This window comes from Lissotriton helveticus, chromosome 8 (assembly GCF_964261635.1).
Source record: "Lissotriton helveticus chromosome 8, aLisHel1.1, whole genome shotgun sequence".
NCBI classification, from domain to species: Eukaryota; Metazoa; Chordata; class Amphibia; order Caudata; family Salamandridae; genus Lissotriton; species Lissotriton helveticus.
In genome coordinates, this window is record NC_136069.1 from 210,624,931 (window position 1) to 210,646,938 (window position 22,008).

Consider the following 22,008-nt stretch of genomic DNA (forward strand, 5'->3'; position numbering starts at 1 on the left):
TTTACCCAATATAAGCCACTGTTAGTTACTCGAAACCCAGAAGACAACCGAAGAGATATCGAGGGGGTTGTAGCCCATGGTCAAGTTCACTCGGCAGAGAACAAAGCCATTTCCTTGATCCTGTTCTCGGACCTCCACACATTAGTCTAAGAACCTGTCTAATTGCTAGTCCAGATGCAGATTAAAATTGGTGCTCGCTTATTGATTTATTCAGTGTTTTGTATAGCGCAAGCCTGACCCAGAGGGGTATCAGAGCGCTTCACAGTACAGGACATGATTACTTTTTCTTTTCTACAGTACAATACTCTGGATAGCTTCACAAACAGTACAGGACATGATTACTTTTTCTTTTCTACAATACAATACTCTGGATGACATTTAACATCTTATAAGCTGCAACGTTCGGTCAGCTGTATTCTCTACGTACATGCTGATGTGGTAAACGCGAGTTACTTATTTTCTCGCTCCGGGCACGTCTTCCATTATTGCTGATGGGAAGCGTCGCGGGTAGACTGATTTGTTCAGCACTCTGTAGGTTAAGTCAGTTTTTGTTTCTGAAGTCAAAGAACCCTTCCCAATATGGTTTTGGTCATTTTTTATGTAGCAAAAGAGCACTAGTATTTAGTAAATGCTTGGGTTTCACACCATATACTAACTCGTCATTCTTTTTTTTTTCCTCTATGGTGACTTAAACTTAACTAGAAACCTACTCTGCACCAATACTTTAGATGCCTTACTTTTGAGCATATGATGCCATTTGTGGCTGTATGGAAGCAGGAATTCGGCTCTGTATTTAACGTTACATGGATGAATTAATCCAACCAACTGTTTAGGTAGGATGGGATTCATCCCATGGCCCTTTATGATCGGTGTCCCAGAGCTCGGACATACTTAGAATTTCTTAGATAATCACGAGCGATCATTATCTTTTGTGATGCAGGTCTAAATGCATTTAAGATGTAAGAATGCGCAATCCCTGCTTTTGAAAAACTATAAGAAAAATACTACAGGTGAGAATCATGAGTTCTGCCTTTTTATTGGATTGGTTTTTATATCACACTGACACTCAGTCTATTTTTTCTTACCACACAGACTGTGCACTATTAATCGTTTAGTCCTGAGGAAGACCCCTAGGTGATGGCCTTTAACCACACTCATATGTCTTTCGGGGGTCGAAACGTAGACGGAATCTAAATAAGCGTTCCATTTCCCAGCAGACATATCTATGTTAGAAGATTAAAGCATGTGGCTGCCTTTGGAATAACGGCTATTTGGACACTTGAATCTTTCATGTATTTATGTTTATGTGATTTTATGTTGAAAATGTATATGTTTCATTGTGTCTAACATATGTATAATGTATTGAGCAGATTTGTTTGTAGAGTCTAACTTATGCACTTGTCCTATTTTTCTGCATGTTACTGGGATACCCCATTATTATTAATGGTCTAAAGAAAAAGGTATCAACATTTGAACTGTTAGGATTTGGCAATTTGCAAATACCCATATGATATTTAATAGACAATCAATCAATCAATCAATCAATTTGTAAAGCGCGCTACTTACCCGCTAGGGTCTCAAGGCGCTGGGTGGGGAGGGAGCTGCAGCTAATGGTCACAGAGCCAGGTCTTGAGCTGTCTTCTGAATGCCGGGAGGTCTGTGGTCTGTCGTAGGAGGAGGGGGAGGGCGGTCCAGGTCTTGGTGGCACGGTGGGAGAAGGATCTGCCCCCGGAGGTGGTTTTGTGGATGCGTGGGACGGCGGCCAGGGAAAGGTCGGCGGAGCGGAGTATCCTGTTGGGTACGTAGAAGGAGAGTCTGCTGTTGAGATAGGCTGGGCCGGTCTTGTGGAGTGCTTTGTGTGCGTGGATCATGAGTTTGAAAGTGATTCTTTTGTCGACGGGGAGCCAGTGTAGGTCTCTCAGGTGAGGGGTGATGTGGTCTCTGCGTGGGAAGTCTAGGACCAGGCGTGCGGAGGCGTTCTGGATTCTTTGGAGTCTGCTGATGAGTTTGGACGGGGCTTCGGCGTAGAGGGCTTTTCCGTAGTCGAGTCGGATGCTGATGAGGGCGTGGCTGACTGTTTTCCGTGTGTTTGTCGGGATCCATCTGTAGATCTTGCGGAGCATGCGGAGGGTGTGGAAGCATGAGGAGGAGACTGTGTTGACTTGGCTGGTCATGCTGAGCGTAGAGTCGATGATGACCCCTAGGTTCCGTACGTGGTTCGTAGGTGCTGGGTGGGTTCCCAGGGATGGAGGCCACCAGGAGTCGTCCCACGCCGAGGGGTTGGGCCCGAGGATGAAGATCTCCGACTCCAGTCGGCGACGGCCTTCATACCCTGGTGCAGGTTGGATTTGGCGATGAGGGGGTCCTTGGTGAGGATCAGCTGGGTGTCGTCGGCGTAGGAGATTATATTGAGGTCCTGTAGTCTGGCGATGCGAGCGAGGGGAGCCATGTAGACGTTGAACAGCGTCGGGCTGAGGGAGGATCCCTGCCGGATGCCGCAGATGGTTTTGGTGGTATCGGATTGGAACGGGGGGAGGAGGGCTCTCTGGGTTCTGTCGGTGAGGAAGGAGGTGGTCCAATCCAGGGCTTTGTCTCGGATCCCTGCGTCGATGAGGCGTGTGCGAAGTGTGTGGTGGCAGACGGTGTCGAAGGCGGCGGAGAGGTCCAAGAGGATGAGGGCTGCTGTCTCGCCGTTGTCAAGGAGGATTCTAATGTCGTCTGTGGCGGCGATGAGGGCGGTCTCGGTGCTGTGGTTGCTGCGGAAGCCAGACTGGGAGGGGTCCAGGATGCTGTTGTTTTCTAGGTAGCGGGTGAGCTGGGTGTTGATGGTCTTTTCGATGACTTTTGCTGGGAACTGGAGCAGGGAGATGGGCCGGAAGTTCTTGAGGTCGCTCGGGTCCGCCTTGGGCTTCTTTAGTAGGGCATTGATCTCGGCGTGCTTCCAGCTCTCAGGCAGAGTGGCGGTTTCGAAGGAGAGGTTGATGGGCTTACTCAGGTGGGGTGCGATGAGGCTATTGGCTTTGTTGGCGATGTGGTGGGGGAGAGAGTCCGAAGGGGAGCCTGAGTGGATGGTGCTCATGGTCTTGATTATGTCTTCGGTGCTCACGTTGGTCCATGTGGTCAGAAGGTCGTGGTCGGTGGGGTTGGGTGTGTTCGTCGTAGTGGGGTTCGTTGGGTCCATCGGGCGGTTGAAGCTGTTGTTGATGTTGGTGATTTTGAGGTGGAAGAAGGCGGCGACGGTGTCGCACAGGGCTTGCGACGGCAGGATGTCGTTGGTGCAGGAGCTGGGACTGGAGAGTTCCTTCACGGTGTTGAAGAGCTCTTTGCTGTTGTGTGCGTTGTTGTCGAGGCGGTCTTTGAATGAGGCTCTTTTGTTGGTCTTGATGAGGCGGTGATGGTTGCGACTGGCGTCTTTGAGGGCTGTGTGGTTGGTGGGTGTTCTATCGCTGAGTCAGATGTTTTCGAGTTTCCGGCAGGTGCGCTTGGAGGCCAGGAGCTCCGGGGTGAACCAGCTGACTCTCTGGCTGGTGTCTCTGTTGGCGGGTAGTCGCACTGGTGCTACGGTGTTGGGGCAGTTTTCCATCCAGATTCTGAGGGTGTGGGCCCCCTCCTCTAGGTCGGTGGGGTTGGTCGGTGGGTTGATTGCGAGGTGATCTTCTAGCAATTCCTTGGTTACTTTGCCCCGGCGGGGGATCTCTCGGGTGCGGTGGTGAGTGACAGGTTTCTGGAAGGTGAAGTGGATGAGGTGGTGGTCGGTCCAGGTGAGCTCGGAGGCGTGGCCGAAGGCGACGTGTGGGCTGGAGGAGAAGATGCCATCGAGCGTGTGGCCGGCGGTGTGGGTCGGGGTTGTGACGATCTGTTTCAGTCCGAGGGTGGCGAGGTTGTCGACCAGGGTGGAGGAGTTGCTGTCGTTGTTGTTGTTTTCCAGGTGAAAGTTCAGGTCGCCGAGCAGGATGTAGTTGGTGGAGGTCAGTGCGTGAGTGCTGATGAAGTCGGCGATGGAGTTGCAGAATTGGGGGCGTGGGCCAGGTGGTCTGTAGACGAGGGTGCCTCTGAGGGTGGTCTTGGGGTCTGTGTGGATCTTGAAGTGCATGTGTTCGGCGGTGGTGAGGGTGTCGTCGGTGTTAGTGGAGACCTTGGTGTTCTTGTGGATGATGGTGGTTCCTCCTCCGACTCCGTTGGCGCGGTCTCTGCGGGAGATCTTTTATGCGTCGGGGATGGCCATTGCGATGCCTGGGGCGGAGGTTTCGTTCAGCCAGGTCTCGGTCAGGAAGGCGATGACTGGTGTTGTGGTGGTGAGTAGGTCCCAGAGCGGGTGTTGAGCAGGATGCATCGCAGGTGGTTGGATCCCGTTGCTGTTGGTACTTTGGCATCGTTGGTGCAGGTGAAGGTGCAGTTTCGGCAGGTGAAAGGGCTGTGGGTGCGCTTGGGTGTGGCTTTGTAGCAATTGGAGAGCCGTCCATGGTTGAGTGCGGCGAGGGTGTTGGCGTCGTAGTGAAGTCTTGCTTCGTCGCTAGCGTGGGGGCCAGGGATTCTGGCGCTGGGCGCGGTTCAGCGCAGACGGGCTTGCCTTAGGCGCGCCAGCGGCGGGCCCGCTGCGCGGCCGCCATATAAGGGGGAGGTGGGGAGGAATGGTCAGCTGGGAGGCGGGAAAGAGGGCAGCGAATGGGCACGGGGCAGCGAATGGGCACGGGGGGCGGGGCCGCAGGGGAGGCAGCGGCAGGAAGGAAAACGGGGAGAAAAACGGCAAAGAAACGGCGGAGGAAGAGCGAGGCCAGGGAACCAGGCAGGCCCGCTCGGCGGCAGGGGGCAGAAGGCAAGGCTGGCAGGCAGACGGGGCACACGGAGAAAAGGGTCACAGGCAGACGGGGTACAGGGAGGCAAGGGGTAAGGGCACAGGCACTCAGGGAGTGAAGGCGGCAGTGGAAGCGGCGAGGGGACCCGCAGGCAGCAGAGGAGAGGTGGCAAGGCATGGCTGGCACAGGAGTTGGTGGCGCTGCAGCGGAGGGGGGAGCGACCTACCAGACAGATTCCCCTCACTCCAGGACCCTTTTCAAGTACAGCCAGATGACACAGCCAAATACCTATTCTTAACTACACTGAATGCTAAGAAAATGGCCGGGGGTCCTTGTCTTCCTTGCTTTGGTCAATCAGGTAAAAATGGTCCTTACATTCTTTGCGGGCTGTCTGACATGCATAAAATTCATATGAGCCTGGTAAGTAGGAGCAGGCAATAACTTGGCCTGTCTTGAGGCTAAGTTTGCAAACAGCTTTGCAACAGAATTAAAGTGAGATGTGTGTGTAGGTGCTACTAAATTATGGGCCCTCAAAGGCACAGGTATCACCCTCACTGGTGGTCTCCACCATAGAGTTTTTAATTTCAAAGTATTTTATTAGTTTTATACAAACAAGTACAATAGCAGGGCTCGAAAAATCCAAAACATAGTACTAGTCCTGCAGGACTAATACCTTAAAAAATGTCCTCGACCTAACTGCAACCTACTTGACCTCCGTCTCTGAAAGTGGAGCAAATGTAACAAGATAACAAGAGTTAAAGGCATCTTTATTGCTCATTAACTTTGTGAGCAATAAAAATGCCTTTAAATCTTGTTATCTGGTCACATTTGCTCCGTTTTCACAGACAGAGGACAAAAGTTGGTTTGTTTTCCTACTTGCCAGAAAGGGTGAGTAGGACCTAAAAACAGCTCGACCTTGTTAAATTTAGCTCGACTATGCGAGCGGTCGAGTGGAATTTTCGAACCCTGAATAGCATTCTGTCACGGGGTTAGCAAAACGAGTTTGTACTAGATCCGAGGATTAAGAAATTATGACTGCAGCCACATAAATGTTTTACCAACATAAGGGAAAACAAGACCTAAGAATGTGGGTCTGTAAAAACTATTATTTCTTTCTCGCTTCCAAAACAACCCACTGCTCTTTTGTAATTTTAGAGAGCCTGGTCTCTTTATAATTTTTAAGAGCACTCTTGATATTGGGTATCCCTTCAAGGGGTCAAAACGATCAATTCCCATATTGTTAGAATTAGTCTTGCTATTGTATTAATTCTAGGGGTCCGATCAGTCTCTTTAACTGGCAGAATACATGACTGATTTCGCTTTCAATCTGTAAATTATTAGACCATAATTTGGCTAGTATATGAAACTGAAATCGGTTAATGCCAAGCCTCAATAAGCCTTCTGTGCCTCTTCCTTCACCCTGTAGCATTATGCTTAGCATACAAATTCTTTACTTCTACTTGTAACCTAACCCTAATGACCTCATTACTATTTTTTAAACCATCACTTGAAAGTGTTCCCTCATCAGTGCCTAAATGCCTCATAGATCACATCATTTAATGTGGTCTCTTGTATCTGGGTCACGTGCAACAAGTCTTCAGGGCTTAGGGTGCCTGTCCCTGAACTGTAGTTCAATTTCTCCCATTAAAGGAGCAATACAAAATAATACTCCCATACTGAGCGTTAAATAGAGGATAATTAAGGAAAAAGTGCAAACAAAGAAAATCTCTCTGGGGTGGATCTTCCTCAAACATCCAACAGGATATTCAAGACCCTCGAGGTAGCACGAAAAAATTGTGTTGAATAACACAAATAAATTGATAATAACATCATGTAAAGACACGATTATATTATCCTCACTTATCCACAACAGATAGAGGAGGGAAGCAGTGTCTACGTTGGTAATTATATCCACGAGTAATGACTGGTATGAGATCTGTATTTCATTTATTAATAATTCAAATTCAATCGTTGGGAAAGCTTAGTTAATTACCAACGTAGACACTGCTTCCCTCCTCTATCTGTTGTGGATAAGTTAAAATGTAGTAATTTAAAATCGGATCAAGTCAGGATAATATAATAGTGTCTTTACATGAAGTTATTATCAATTTATTTGTGTTAATCGACACAATTTTTTCGTGCTACATCCCTATTTATTAAGATAATAATGCTCAAAATTAAGATCTTATGGAATTTTATTAAAATGTTTTCTCAGCAACTAGACACTAGTTTTTGACACTCTAAGATGGCCGACACTGCCTCTCCCCGCTATTTGCTGTGGATTATTTGGAATATAATAACTTAATACTGCCTCAAGTCGGTTCAAAAGAAGCGTGCCCCTATCAACATTTTATTCTTATGCTATTTTTCTTTGAATGAGAACAATAACATTTGAAACTAAGATCAAATGGATATTTATGTCAATACTGGTTTAGCACCAGATGATCGGTTTTGACATTTCAAAATGGCCGAGTTTTGCTCCAAAGAAACATGAGACACATAGCGTGAAGCACTTCCGGGTCATATGGTTTAAATAACCTGAGGCTTTTCTGAATGCTGGATATCGTGTACCCTGACAGTTTATGCTGGAGCTCACGGTGTGGAAGTATGCCATCAGCCGCATGTTAATATACCGCGTCGGCGTAGCGGTATGTAATTCGTTTGGCTCTATTTTCGCATAATATAATTTAGTTGTGCCAAATGTTGATTATAATCAACATTTTTGCTGGATGGTTAATTGTAACAACCGAAACCATTGGGTACTTTTACCTGACTTTAATAATAATGCGACTGAGCACGTTAACAAAATACAGCGAAATTGCGGCAATATGCATCCGAATAGGAGTAGGTTAACGAAGAGGTCACGGCTGTGCTCTTGTTTGTCTCTACTTTTACCAGACTTTAATAATAATGTGGTTGAGCACGTTATCAAAATACAGCGAAATTGCGGCAATGTGCACCCGAGTAGGAGTAGGTTAACGAAGAGGTCACGGCTTTACTCTTGTTTGTTTCATACCGCTTGTCTTGTAATACTTTTTTGTGTAATACTCTGTCGCACGGATGTTTTTTAATAACTAGCAGCGGTACTAAGTGTATCTAAATAACGATATCTTATGCTTTGCTTAAACGCTTTTGACATAACCGCGAGTTCATTTCTGCTAGGAATCGATAAAACTGGATTCCTTTAGCCATAAGCCAGCTAATGTTTAAAAATGAATTACACTGAAACATACAATAACAACCTAACTGTTACCCATGCACTGATACCACAGTAGGTTGAATGACTCTTATCTAGAATTAATATATGAGATGTAATAAGAGCTCTAGATAATGCAAGAATACACAGCATAATAACAGCAAATATAATGTACTACTTGTACCTAGATCGGAAGAACCATACAGCCAAAGCACAATATAGCGTGATGATTGTACAATACGAACAGTTTTGAAGTAGTTTGGCAATCGATAAGCAGGTAACTAAAATACCGCTCTTTAAAATAAAATGGTACAAAAGGGGATGGTGATGGACGGAGCATCAGAACCAATCAAACACTCACACCCAGTCAAAAGATCTGGGTTTGATCCATCAACGTTCTTTAGCCCACTCTGCCACCCCAGTTCAGACATGGCTATATGCAAATCAGTCTGACCCTGTGCCTCATGGGAACAGTCCAGCCCGAACTGCCAAGCCATGCCTTCCCTGGACCGGAAACAAGCTTCCGAGGACCGGTTTCTGGCATTCCAGCCGTCTTCAGCCCGGCTTTTGGCCACCATAAGTGTGGCAGGGTATGCTCAGACGTGAGTCCCTTGCTCACTTTGCCACTGGATTCAAGCAAGCCGGGCTGAAGACGGCTGGAATGCCAGAAACCGGTCCTCAGAAGCTTTTTTCCGGTCCAGGGAAGGCATGGCTTGGCAGTTCGGGCTGGACTGTTCCCATGAGGCACAGGGTCAGACTGATTTGCATATAGCCATGTCTGAACTGGGGTGGCAGAGTGGGCTAAAGAACGGTGATGGATCATACCCAGAACTTTTGACTGGGTGTGAGTGTTTGATTGGTTCGGATGCTCCGTCCATCACCACCCCCTTTTGTACCACCTTGGCCGCCATAAGTGTGGCAGGGTATGCTCAGACGTGAGTCCCTTGCTCACTTTGCCACTGGATACAAGCAAGCCGGGCTGAAGACGGCTGGAATGCCAGAAACCGGTCCTCGGAAGCTTGTTTCCAGTCCAGGGAAGGCATGGCTTGGCAGTTCGGGCTGGACTGTTCCCATGAGGCACAGGGTCAGACTGATTTGCATATAGCCATGTCTGAACTGGGGTGGCGGAGAGGGCTAAAGAACGGTGATGGATTAAACCCAGATCTTTTGACTGGGTGTGAGTGTTTGATTGGTTCGGATGCTCCGTCCATTACCACCCCCTTGTGTACCGCTTTAAAATAAAATGTCATTAAAATCAACTAGGAGGAATCCCTCATGATATGTATTGGTTTATATTTTTAGAAACATATAAGATCACCTTAGAAAATCACCTCTGTATAGGTGGAGACCTTCAAAGTCACGCTTGGACTTTTTTGCGAAGTAAGCTGTCTTTAACATGAATTACTTTGACATTTACGCCAAAAGACTTTCTTGATTATTAAAAATAACCTTGTAATATATGGAATGTTGGTCGTGAATTTTCACTGTGTACAATTGTTTTGTATATAAGTAATGGATTAGCCTTAGAGATGAAAGGCAATTGATTTTGACACGGATATGTTGATAGGATTGAAGAAGTTATTGTTATTGTGAAACTAATGAATATTACACTTGAGTAATTCTTTATATTCATGTTTTTAGGGGTCACAAATGTTTATATACTTTACTGTCCTGAAGAAGGTCTAAAGGATTAACTCAACCGAAGACCGAAATGTCGACTTATACAGTCCTTTTCCATGTTGATGATTAATTTGCACTGATGATTATTTTATTATGATGGAATAGATGTCAACTTTTTGATTCATATAGGATTGGACTGCTTTATAAATGAAATATAGGTTGATTTTATAAGTCCTTTTTTCATTTGTTTATTACTGTGTTTCAACCATAAATTGTTGATCTGTACCCTTTTGATTCAATGAGCAATATATAAACTAAAGCATTTTATATCAAAAGATTCATTACTCCGTGTCTCTCTCATCTCTATTTGCAAGTATTTACACATTTAGGTTTTGTGAATGCTCTGGCTGTTTCATTCAAATTGAAGGTATATTTTGCAGTGTCTGAGTAGTCAGATTAGTTTTTGTGATTATTGTTAACACAGAATCATACACTGAAAAGTAATTATTTGAAGCAAGGTAAAAATGTCCTCTCTCTTTTCCCTTGTGCCATCTTCTAGTTTTTACAGCTGTTGTAGCTTACAATCCACCGATTCTGAAAAGCGAATTCATAGCATTATAACTGGAACTGGAGATTCTCTACTGTACCGTTTTTCCTCAGACACGGGAATGGCCATCATTTTCGTTGAAAATGACTTGGTGTTATCCACCTTGAAGAGGAAGTTGCGTCATTGGTGACTTCAGAAGGAGAGCAACAAGCGAGCGGAGTTGCAACTGCGGTGTCTGAGGGGAAGGCTCTTCAGTGCCTGGACTCCCAGTGAAACAGAGGTTAAAATGCATTTATGGTGTTCTGACACTGCCCGCTCAATTGTGTTGTCATCTAATAACTCTATGTCTTTAGCTGCCTGCAGTTCAATATTCTCTTTTGTTCAGGCCTGTAGCAGGTCAAGCATCTTGTCCTTATTGATGCAGTGCCTAATTAAATATCTAAGGCCCTTAACTATTTTATGACCATAATCTAATGTTCAGAAAATAGTATGCACATTTTCTTTCCCTGCTAGCCTCGATTCTTTACTTTAGACTAGGAAGCCCTCTTCTGGCCCGAACTCAGTTTATTCATTCGACCACTCCACCAAGCTGTATCCTTTACTTCTTCCTCTTAAGCCTATTCATAACCAGACAAAACTGTTAGGTACATTGTATACAGAAGAATCTGGCTCCTTTTTTACTCTATGTACCAAAGCCAGCTATATTGCCTCAGTTTCTATTTCTAATGATCTGAAGTATGAAGGCCCTCCAGAAAGTCAAGTCCTCCCTTTCAATTCCTTCGCTTAGGCCCTGGAGCTAGATATTCTCCCTCCCACAATGTTTCTCAATATCTCTATGGTTAATGCAGTAACAAGATATAGGTCTGTGGTTCTGTGTTTCTTTAGTCATACATTTTAGGATCTTCAGTTAATAACTGCTGCAGCAATCTAAAGCAGGGAGCGGGGCACTGGAGGACAGACGCAAAAGATTAAAAGGGTATGGGGGTGTAAATATTTTAGTCAACAACTGGAAGTTATTCTTAGTACGAAACAAAACTAAAGAAAATATGTGTTTGTGTCTTTGCTTTAGAAAAGAACAATGTGACGTGGATATCTACATAGGTAGACAACTGTAGAAAGATTAAGCTTGGGTGAAACCCCAGTACAAAGACTTATGGATTATGGTTCAGGAATGTGTGAAAAAGAGCTCTTTCATTTCACTTTTGAAGATTTTGAGGATAGATTAACTATGATGGCCAGCAGAATGGAGTTCCAAAGTTTTGGTGCACAACCTTAGAAGGAACGACTGAGTTCCCTCTCTATTCTACAGGTTGGTAGCTCAAGTACAAGAGCACCTGAGCTGCAAAATTCTATTGTGAACATGAGAACTACTTTAATGGACTGGCAGTGTGAAGACTGAGAAGGGTTTTTTGTGTATGATACATTCCAGGTTGAAGGTTCTTCTTTTTTTAGTCGGGAGGTAGTGCATGACAATTAACATTTCTGTGATTTATTCAAATTTCTCAGTTCAAGAGATGAATTTGGAGGCAGCATGAAATGCTGCTTTCACTGGAGTGTGAAGTGTTCTAAGTATACCAGTCAGCAGTGAGTTAACATAGTCTAATCTGGACAGAACTAGAGACTGGACCAACTGCTTGGAATGTTCACTGAGTAGGAAAGGTTTGACAACATGTAAAGGTATAATCTGGAACTGCACTCCTTTAGTCAAAGTGTTGAAGAGAGATTGTCCAGAATAAAGCCGGCATAGTGCATAGACATGGTGTTCAGAAACCAATTTTTTTTTAATTTTATTATATCCCGGACGCTTTTCTATATATGTCTCCTAAAGTCTTATCCATATTGCCTTTTGTGAAGGAATGCCGAGCTATGTAATTGTGTTGTCTTCTACCACAACAGAATCAGTATCCACACCAACCTTCATGTAGTAGGTTCTGATTTTTTTTGTGACGTTTCTCCATAATGTAGATTGCCATATGGATCTTAGTTCTCAGTGTTAAGGGTACAGTTAATAGAAATTGCTGCACTCCATGATATGTCATTCTACAGAGAGCATTGTAGGATCCTGAAGGGTCAAATGTCTTATTTCTGCTAGAATTTTCCATTTGTAAACGAAAGATCTATCAAAAGTGAAACTGTTCATTAGCAACCATGAGTATGTGTCTCTGTCTTGAGCAATCACAGGAGTACAAAGTTCAGGACGAACTGCACACCTTGTGGCAGTCAGCCTGGTACTATTTCTACATAACCACATGTGATTCTCTCTACTGGGACTGCAGGAGTACAGGATCATGTGCCAAGCTATGGAATGACTGCATGACTGTCTGCTAATAGGCGGGCCTTTGAATTAGTAATAGAGCACACTGGTGGGCTATTGTTTCACCACTGGTATGTGGTAACCTGATTTAGTGTGTTTTGGTTACCAGAGTCTTAATTGCCCTCCACACTGCTCTTAGCGAGTGGGAGTAATGCTCCCACACGTAATAGCACCTCCTTGCAAGTCTGCTTTCGGCCCATCGGGTGCTAGGTCTTTCTCCTCTTCCACCTGGTGGCTTTTCTCTGCATCAAACAAAAGATATGCATAATTTAAATAAGAGAGGAAGGAAGTTAAAGACTTCCATAACTACTTAAATTTCATTTGAATTCCTGGATCCCTTTTTACTCCAGCATGACAAAGATCCAATAAGAACTGCAAGGAAGCATGGCGCCATCATAACTGAGTGCTAAAATTACTGGTTCTCTCCCCCCTCCTCCCCATAGTGAAAGGATGTTTGGCAAGAATAGAAGGGACCAGAGAGCTAGACCCAGCTTTATGCCTCTTTTTTCATAAAATGTTACTTTTAACTTAAGACTGTTTTCTTAAAACTGTTCTTTCCTTCATCATAAACTGCAGAGTGCCTCTGGGCTCTGTTCACTTGACGATCCACATTAACAGTTCCATGATATTAGTAACATTCTTTATCTTCCCTGCTACAAGAGGCCTATCAATATGGGTTCCTTAATCAGACACTGGACAAACTCAAGAAGGTCGAAGCCGTGCAACTGAGTTCATGAACAGTTTTAGCTCCTATTACTATATTATGCCGCACTGAAGAACTTCTACTTACCTTTGATCAACGAAACAGTGTTCTCAAGCATCTGCATGGTTTCTCTGCGGAATACTACAGCCATACATACATCTTTATCTCCTTCATTAGGTAGAAAATGGTCCAGGGAAAGTCACCAGATGTCCAAATCACACACTTTGGGAACTCCAGTCTACATCACATATGAATTCTGAATGCCCACCAACGAATTTGAAAAAGGATGAAGCCTCGTCAATTCCATAATCTGCTTCTGATACTAAAGCCTACATTGGGGAATCAGCTATTACTATCCCCACAAGCCTGCCACAGGCCTAACACCGTCTCATGCACACTAACCAGGAACATGTATGGTTGGGGTTAACCTATTCTTTCCCTCATACCAAGGCTCTACAAAGATAATTTCCAAGGACTAGCACTGTCTGGTCTACTGACCCTTGTGGTGACCTCCAGCGTCTAAGCTTTTTGACTACACCCAATCAGTTTGCCTCACAATGTTGCACAAACGTGCTTTGAAGTGGGTGAAAAACAGCACAATCACATGCATCCCCTACTGGTTTTATGCACAGTTGAGCTCATGCCTCAAAAGATGGGCTGAGGTACATTAAATATCCAGTGTTGAGCAGCAGAACATAGGACTGAGATAGCAGAGTTGGCAGGTGAACTGTTGGGGTTGATACTGGCTGCCATGCAAGCACATTCAAGCGCTCTCTGAAAAGGTTTACATGCAGTGCAAACAAATCTTCCATCCTCTGCCTCCTACCATGACATTTTGATCCATATGTGTGGAGGTTAACAGTGAATTCAAGCATGTGCTGCAATAAGAAAATGTTGCATGTCTTAGAAAATACTGTACATACGTGAAGCCTAGTAGGCCACAATCGTCTACTTATTTTCGAACCCCCATTTCTTGTAACTGCCCAAGGCCAAGTAGCAATATTACTGATTATTAAGAAAAAGAAGCAAATTATTGAACAGGATCACTTTTGCATTAGTTATGCAAAATGTTCGTCCCCATGAGGGACTGTCATTTTCTTTCTTTTAATAGCATTCTTTAAAAAACAAATGTATGGGGAAATAGAGAATATATGTGTCCTGTTCCTATCATGCTGCAGAATAAATCAGCGTAACATTCTTTCACAGAAACTGTCACTTTTCATTACGAGACATAACCCTATATAACCAGGAAACTAATAGAACATTCTCTACGGCACCGACAAGGTAGAATATGGAAGGCACCTTAATTTTAGAAACGTGAGGGCCATTACAACTCTAAAATAAGACAAAAACTCAACTGCTTCATTAGCAATATGTATTTTAACAGAATAACTGCTTTATTGTTTCATTAACACGTGATCAATGAATGGGTTTCGTTGGGGTAAACAGCAGTAGGGGCTGCACCAAGTGTGCCCGAAGGAAGTGCTAAAAGCACATTCTGGTTAACCTGCATTTACTGCAGTACGCTCATTTAAAGAAAAGAGATTATAAAATTACCGAAAAGGCAGTAATACCACATTATATAGAAAAACCCTAAGAAGGTGTAACACCAGTCATAGGTTGGCGTTAGCTCCTCTGCTCATAAATGCCAGGACGGGGTACTTAAAACCAGGGACAGAAGGTATCAAACCTGACTGCCAGAGCAACGGTCATAGAATAGAGAATGCAGGACATATAGTAGCATAGAAGACAACAACCTAGCGATGAAAGGGATTATTGATAGTTACACCACATGATTGAAAAAAAAAAATAATAAGCAACATCAAGGTTAATACCAAACATCCAGATAATAGCAAATACCACATCGTCTACTGTCACCCATTATTTCATTCTCTTCAACTAAGATTATGTATAATACTTTATAGCAGCAAATCTGAGTTATTTGCTGCGTTATAAATATTATGAGCCGCATTCACAAAGCCCCAGTTTTGTGTAGTTAATCATATTCGGCAGACCACTTGTAGGAATCTACAACAGACCAAGGAGTACTCTAAATAGAAAAACACAAAGATTTTTTAAAGTGGAACAGAGCATTTTTCACAATAAAGAAATCCTTCTGCCACACCCACCTTTATAGAATATGGCATGGGTTTCAACACTTAGCCACCCTGGAAAGTTAATTACACCTTCCTCATCACTAGAGTAGTTTAATGGGCTTTACCAGGATAAAAAACGACTTTTTTAATAATATACTCACAAAAACAACTTTGGCGTGCTATGCATTTCATGATTATCATGGTTTATTGTAATTAAATAAAAGTATATTTATATGGTTATATTTAAAGCTTGTATACATGTCGTAACTTTTCCCGGAACATCCGCAGTCCCGTTCCTTCTTCAGTATTTACAAATCCATATTCTTAAATGCAATTAGGAAACTAAATTCCAACAATGCTGATTATTTCTCTGAATTAGATTGTCGATTTTACTCTGGCAAATTAATACGCCCTAAAATCCACGATAGTTACAATTACGCCCAATTAAGCCTTTCATACCACTAGAAATAATATAAGAAACAATTATTTTGATGCAATGACATGTCCTGTGCTAATTCAAATCGTAGTTTGTTATGCAAAATTACGACTATGAGATTGGTTTCTGTGTTCCTCTATTTCACCTATGACTGCTTTAGCAGTACCCATTCTTCTTTCGAAGATGCCCGTTAAGAAAGATGATCGAAAACTAAAAACATATTAAACTTGCATTCTGAAGATCCCAGTATTCAGAGTAGGAGTCCTTGCGAACGCCTTGCTTCAGTTTTACTGATTTTTTTTTTTTAATGTTACAGTTTGTCACTATGTTACAAAAATACACAGCAATAGATACCTATACGTAAACGCAGAAATAAAAATAGTATAGCGATGCAGTGACAAGAGGGAAACAAAAAAAAGAAACCTTCAAAGCTTTTATGTAAAACTGTTACAGTACCCTTAACTTTCGCATATAGTAATGGGTACATGAAAACAAACCAAATAAACCTGCAAGTACCTGTCATTCGCTCTGAGGTACAGGTCAACACCTTGACAATTCTGCAGCATGTGACCCGGATGATGAACCTGATAAGTGTCAGCAAAAAAACTCTGCCTTTGCACTGTATAAAGCACAGTACGGCAGCTTAAGTTAAATGTAAGACTACCACACAACACTTCTGTACTATTCTTCTCTTTCTCGAATTGTTTGCGGTTGATCGGAGAATACGAATGCACTATTGCAAACTTATTTTAATTATTTATCAGCTCTTCATTAGTTAGAAATTATCAACACAAATTCGCATTGACTTTAGGTCATGACAGACTTAATACGTGATGTGATGTTAACCGACTTAGACAATTCACTGACATTTTATAAGCAAGCACTGGCTTTGCCATTATATTTTAGCCATGTTGTACAGCAGCGTAACTGTGCAGCATGCTAAAAGTTAGAAAACAGCGCAATGACGCAGCCGGCACTGGACTCATCATAGCGCTTTCTGCTTCTTCTGGGTCCGGGTTGGCAAGACGGACAGGGAGAAGTGAGCGGACAAGACCGACAAACGGAGTGTGGAAAGGGATTGGGAACAGAACAGTAATAAAATAGCAATATGATGAGGTGCTCTCCATATCGCTTTTTTGGGTTATAGCAGGTGGAGGGGAAGGCAACAGACAACGGGAGGGATGAAGCAACAGGACAGCAGGGGTAGGGAGAGGGGATTGATGAAGGGGAAGAAACAATAGGAGCACAGGGGAGAGGTAAAGGAAGCAATAGGAGGGGACGAAGAAATATATAAAAATACCCGAATCACAACACGAGCAGTGGATGGACACTACCAAAGTTAAATCAATCAGCAGTTGGCCCATGCTCCACACCAAAGAACAGGAAGTAAAGATGGCATGGGCTGGCCAATTAGGTGACAGGAAAGAAAAGTGACAATGAAGCAAACAAATGGTAAGCAGTGAGCGGAATCCAAGATCCTTATAGTAAACAATAGCCTCCGTAGAGCCAGTGCATGCACTGTCAGCAGGGAAGATCTAAACACATATTGCCATATCAACACAAGAAACAGCTTAGAGTTTTTCCTAATGTAGTATATATAATAGATACTCTTTGTAACCCATGAGGTAATCTCGAAGAAACAGCTTAATTTTTTACCTAATGTAGTATCTGAAATTGAAACTAACTCAAGAGGTAAACTCGAATGTATGGGTCTTCATCCATTACATATCAAAGTAGGAATATAAGGTTGAAGACTATCTTCAGCCCATCCCAGTGGACAGAGCAGATAATGCTTCATTCAGTCCATCCCTGAAAAGGAAACATACAAGACCAAACCATGAAGCAAATGGCGGCAAGCAGTTACATTAATCGCGCTTTTTAAAATATAGTGCTTCCTGCTACCCAGCTGCTAAAAAATAGATCTCTGCCCAGGTGAGTGGAGCAGGTGAACTCAAGTTCTATATAAATATATATGCAGCTGACCATGCACAACTCTTCTATTCTACTATCATTAGATACCTTTTGGTCGAAGGTGTAATGCATGTGACATTAAAACGTCTTGAGAGTATGCTTATTTTATATCATCAAACACCAGCAGTGCTTCACACTACTGCTGAAACCCTGTTAAAGGGCAAGTGTTGAATGTAACTTAAAAGGATACTGCAGCAACATGCTTTCAAGACCTTTGAAGCAAATGTCCTCCAAAAGTTATTAACTCAGCATGAACATTTCAGATACCCTTCCCTTTTAGCCTGACAATCTTCCTCAAATTAAGGAGAAAAGTAGAATAACAGGTTTTGCTTTTAATCGCTTTATAATTCAAAATGTTACTCGCTGATTAATCAGTTGTGAGGTCTTCACAAAGGGACATCTATTTTATACATGAATTTACACATTGGTGTCATTTAGTTTACTTTGAATGAATGAATTTAGTTGTAATTTATAACAGCATTTGAATGTTGTCACTTTGCTTCACCTGAAAGAGACATGGCATAGTTAATATGCACCAATGGAATATTACAATCTCACAATGAATTCCTATTGCTACATTATGTACTTGATACGGAGCAATGCCTTATTACAATACTGTTTTAGGCATTATGCATTTGAGTAATTCACTGTCAAAAAAAATCTGAACGGTTTAGATACACAGTAAACCGCACTTATGAGCAGCCAATTTCACAACTAATGTACCAAAGTAACCTGGAAATGTATATTTTCTTATACCTATACAATCTTGTAGCTTCCTGCTATACTGGCCTCCAGTAACACAACTGGCCTCACGGTCAAAAAACCGCCCCCACCCTACCGGCCCACCGGGAAAATGCCTGGAGCCCACTACGGCAAGTCCGGCCCTGATTATGCAGAGGTTTTTGGAACTTCACACCTATTTCTGCAAATACAAGCGGACTTTAATAGCCTTGGGAGCAAAAACGTTAAAACAGGTTGTTTAATCGGAAAACCAAGCCCCACAAAACAATTCTGATTAGGTGAATTCAATATATTGTGTATACTGAAAATATGAATACTTACACCATCTTAGTATCAATCCTGCATACTGACTTGCAAAGTATTAGGAGATTGTCTGCACATAAACTATGGTACATCAACGAAATTCATGGATTACTGGATCATTCGCACATAGGAGTTATATGCACCAACAGATGTATTATTCCATGAAATATGGGAGAACAATTTGCTATACAGTGCCCCAAACAATCCATTAATCACTGTAACCATATTTGAAAGCATATCTTAAGTGAAATAAAACAAACAAAAAAATCAATACGTAAGTCATACACATCTCTCCATTCTGGTCCCTTTAAATTACAATGCAATTTTATTGAAACGCTTTCAACAAAACAGTTTGAATAGAAAGAAGGAGACTGATGAGTGGCTTTTTAATTAAAAACGAATACAATCTCTTAGGTGCGCTATTGCAAACACAGGGTAAGTGAATGGTAAGTAGCTCCTAAAACAAAAAGTGTACTAACAATTTTGTTTTATGAACCTTGGGCAATAACATCCCATCCTTTCCATGAAGGTGTGGTTTGGGGTTCTCCTAAAATAATGAACAAAATTATCTTTCTTACGCTGCTAATCGGCAGCTTGAACACTGCCATTATTGGTAATGCAGTAAGCTTTAGAAGTCCACCACATATGTTCTAATACATAATGCGTGGCTTTGAAGCCACCAGGATGGCTTTTACAACAGATTCCCAGTGATGAATAGTACGCCACAACCAAAACATTATAATATCGGAACGTAGGACGTGATTTTACACAGCAAACATTTATTTCAATAATGGTAAACAAAACAAGTAAAAAAAACAAAGTATATAAGCAGGACTTAAATTATTTGGTAATGATGCTGCTTCTTTAAACATTCTATACAGTAGTAACTGAGGGATGAGGGCTGCAACTTCCATATACTCGAGTCGCTGAGGAGAAACTGCCTGTCCCTGGAGACACTGATATATAATCAATATCATCACTGAATAGGATTGAGGAGGTTTCAAAGACAGACTCTGAAATCTATTGCTTACTTCTTGAATCCAACCAGTTGTAAACAGTAACAGAATCTTAAATGCTGAAAAGCGGTGGAAAGTCGATAAGAAAGATGCTTCCTCTGCATGAATAATGCAGAAAGGTAATAGAAAAAATACAGAAACAGTTTACTTTCTATTGTTATTGCATAAGTATTTCTTTTATTTCAATCAAGGCTAGTTCTGTTTAAAAAATGGTTTAGTTCCATCAGAAATTGAAATTGGGAATTTAAGTCAAAATGTGACCATAACTGAAAATTCCTCTGTGGACTAAATAGTCAGAAGCAGCAATCAGAGGTAATGCTTCAAGTCTTAGATTCACAAATTTGTGAGGATAAAAAGTGCTAGATAAGATTAACCTGTACTATGCAAAAAATTAATCTTCCACTACATTAATTTTAATTTAGATTTTTTTCCTCCTTGGAAATCCGGCAACTGGCACGAGGCGGCGTAGTCAGCTGAGATTCACCCTCTGTTCTGCTGAACTTCACATTGGAAATCTGGATAAATCTAAAGCATCATGGAGATGTCAAGGAGATTTCTTTGCCTTATTTCTGTGGTTGTAACAAATCCATTCTTAGTATTCTTTAATACCTGGCTCGTAACCAACCAATCTGGCAGCATGTGGTCCTTGTTAGGCCATTAAGGAATGGATTTCAGCCACTGAGAACGCCGTTGTTTGGCAACAGGTTTATAATTACGATTAATCCACTTTCCTCATACAAATCTAGAAATGTAAAACAAAAATATGTATATTGCAGAATTTGTATAAAAGCACGTTTTACAGTAATTCAATCTACAATAATATTGATTTGGGGGCATTAAGGAAAAACAAGTCACATTTAATGAACGATTATAAAATCTACCTCTTACATCCCACAATATGAATCTTATCAACCCTGAAATGGGAGGACTACACTAGGATCAATCAGTAGTGCACCTATAAATGAAGACTAAGTGTAGCCCAAATCATATTAGGCATAACTGTCAACAATACTAAGTTACATGAGCAGTTCTGTTGTAGACTATTTTTTAAAGTTGGATTAAACCCTGCTAAAACTGAACTGAACATGGACCATAAACATAGCTCCAACTTAGTAAATATCTAAACATCCATACATTTATGTTGACTGTTAACTATAAAAGTTAAAAAAAAATACAAAAAAACTAGGTCCTTAATCATTGATGCTAATTTTGTTTTTAATTCTGCTATCAAGTAATAAAGGAAAATGGGCTGAGGGGGAACATGCAACAGAAGGAATAAAAAGTAACACTGGAGACCAAGCAGGATCTGTCATTTAAGAGCATTCACAAATAATTTATCTGCCATCTAATTTAAAGTTATGTTTGGAGACTCTTCACTTCTCATTCTGTAGAAATACTTTTAAATCAGTCTTGTTGCTGTTTCCCATTCACATGGGCTACATATCAAAATAAGGCACAATGTGAAAACAGATCATTTATATGCTAACCTTTAATAAGTGCAACACAACTTTGGTTATTCAGGTGAAGCATAAGGTTATTAGATGTCCAGTAAACTAGGACTTCTACCAGAAACTTCCCAGACTAAAGTACACGGTCTCTTTATTTAATGGAGTTCTGTAAATGATTACAAACTGGCTATTTGTTTCCATAAACACTTTGCATGCGGCTGAAGAATGTTATGGATTTTCGCCACTTTTCAAAGACTACAGAAAACATCCAGTTGTTTACTATCACTTTTAAACATGGTGTACAGGTCAGCCATATTATAATGTATTCTAAAGAGGAGAGGGCCAAGAGGCAGACCGTATCTAATGTACACCTATTGATTGTTAATAATTTAGGCTTGCTCAAAGCATGTTGTAATATCCTCAACATAAAAATGTATGGCATCTCTCACCAAACACCAAATTGGTAATGAGTTGGAACATGGCAACTCATAACACAATCTTTTAAAGCTCTTCAAAACATCCAGACGATGAGAAAGCCTTTCCTAATGCAGCTACAGTCAAACTTGCTTGGAAACAGGCTCACTTACAAATAAAAAGATAATCGGTAGCACACTCGGTTTAAGATGCACCTCAAGAGAGGGACAGATATTTTATTCTTTCCTGAAAGAGCTCTTCACCCTCCGGTCTTTCTATCCAGTGGTTGGATGAAAAAATACATAAGATGTCTGCCTCTGATTTTGAGGTAGACTTCTGAATAGGAGAGTTTTGTGGTCAAGATAAGAGTATAATCAGATTGTGTGAGTGTTGACTACAACATCAAG

The 22,008-nt window shown here is 42.0% G+C and overlaps 1 protein-coding gene across 6 annotated transcripts in view; it reads right to left on the bottom strand.

The window, feature by feature from the left end:
* Positions 1-22,008, bottom strand: part of SON (SON DNA and RNA binding protein) — a 661,708-nt gene that overhangs the window by 96,068 nt on the left and 543,632 nt on the right. For 2 of the 6 annotated variants that reach the window (XM_078656948.1, XM_078656947.1), the window contains one exon: positions 19,023-20,481. The exons of the other annotated variants lie outside the window; for them this stretch is intronic. In XM_078656948.1, the coding sequence (XP_078513074.1) occupies positions 20,458-20,481 (24 nt within the window). In that variant the 3' untranslated portion in view covers positions 19,023-20,457. Of the gene's footprint in view, positions 1-19,022; positions 20,482-22,008 lie in introns of those variants that run through there. 6 annotated transcript variants of the gene reach the window in all.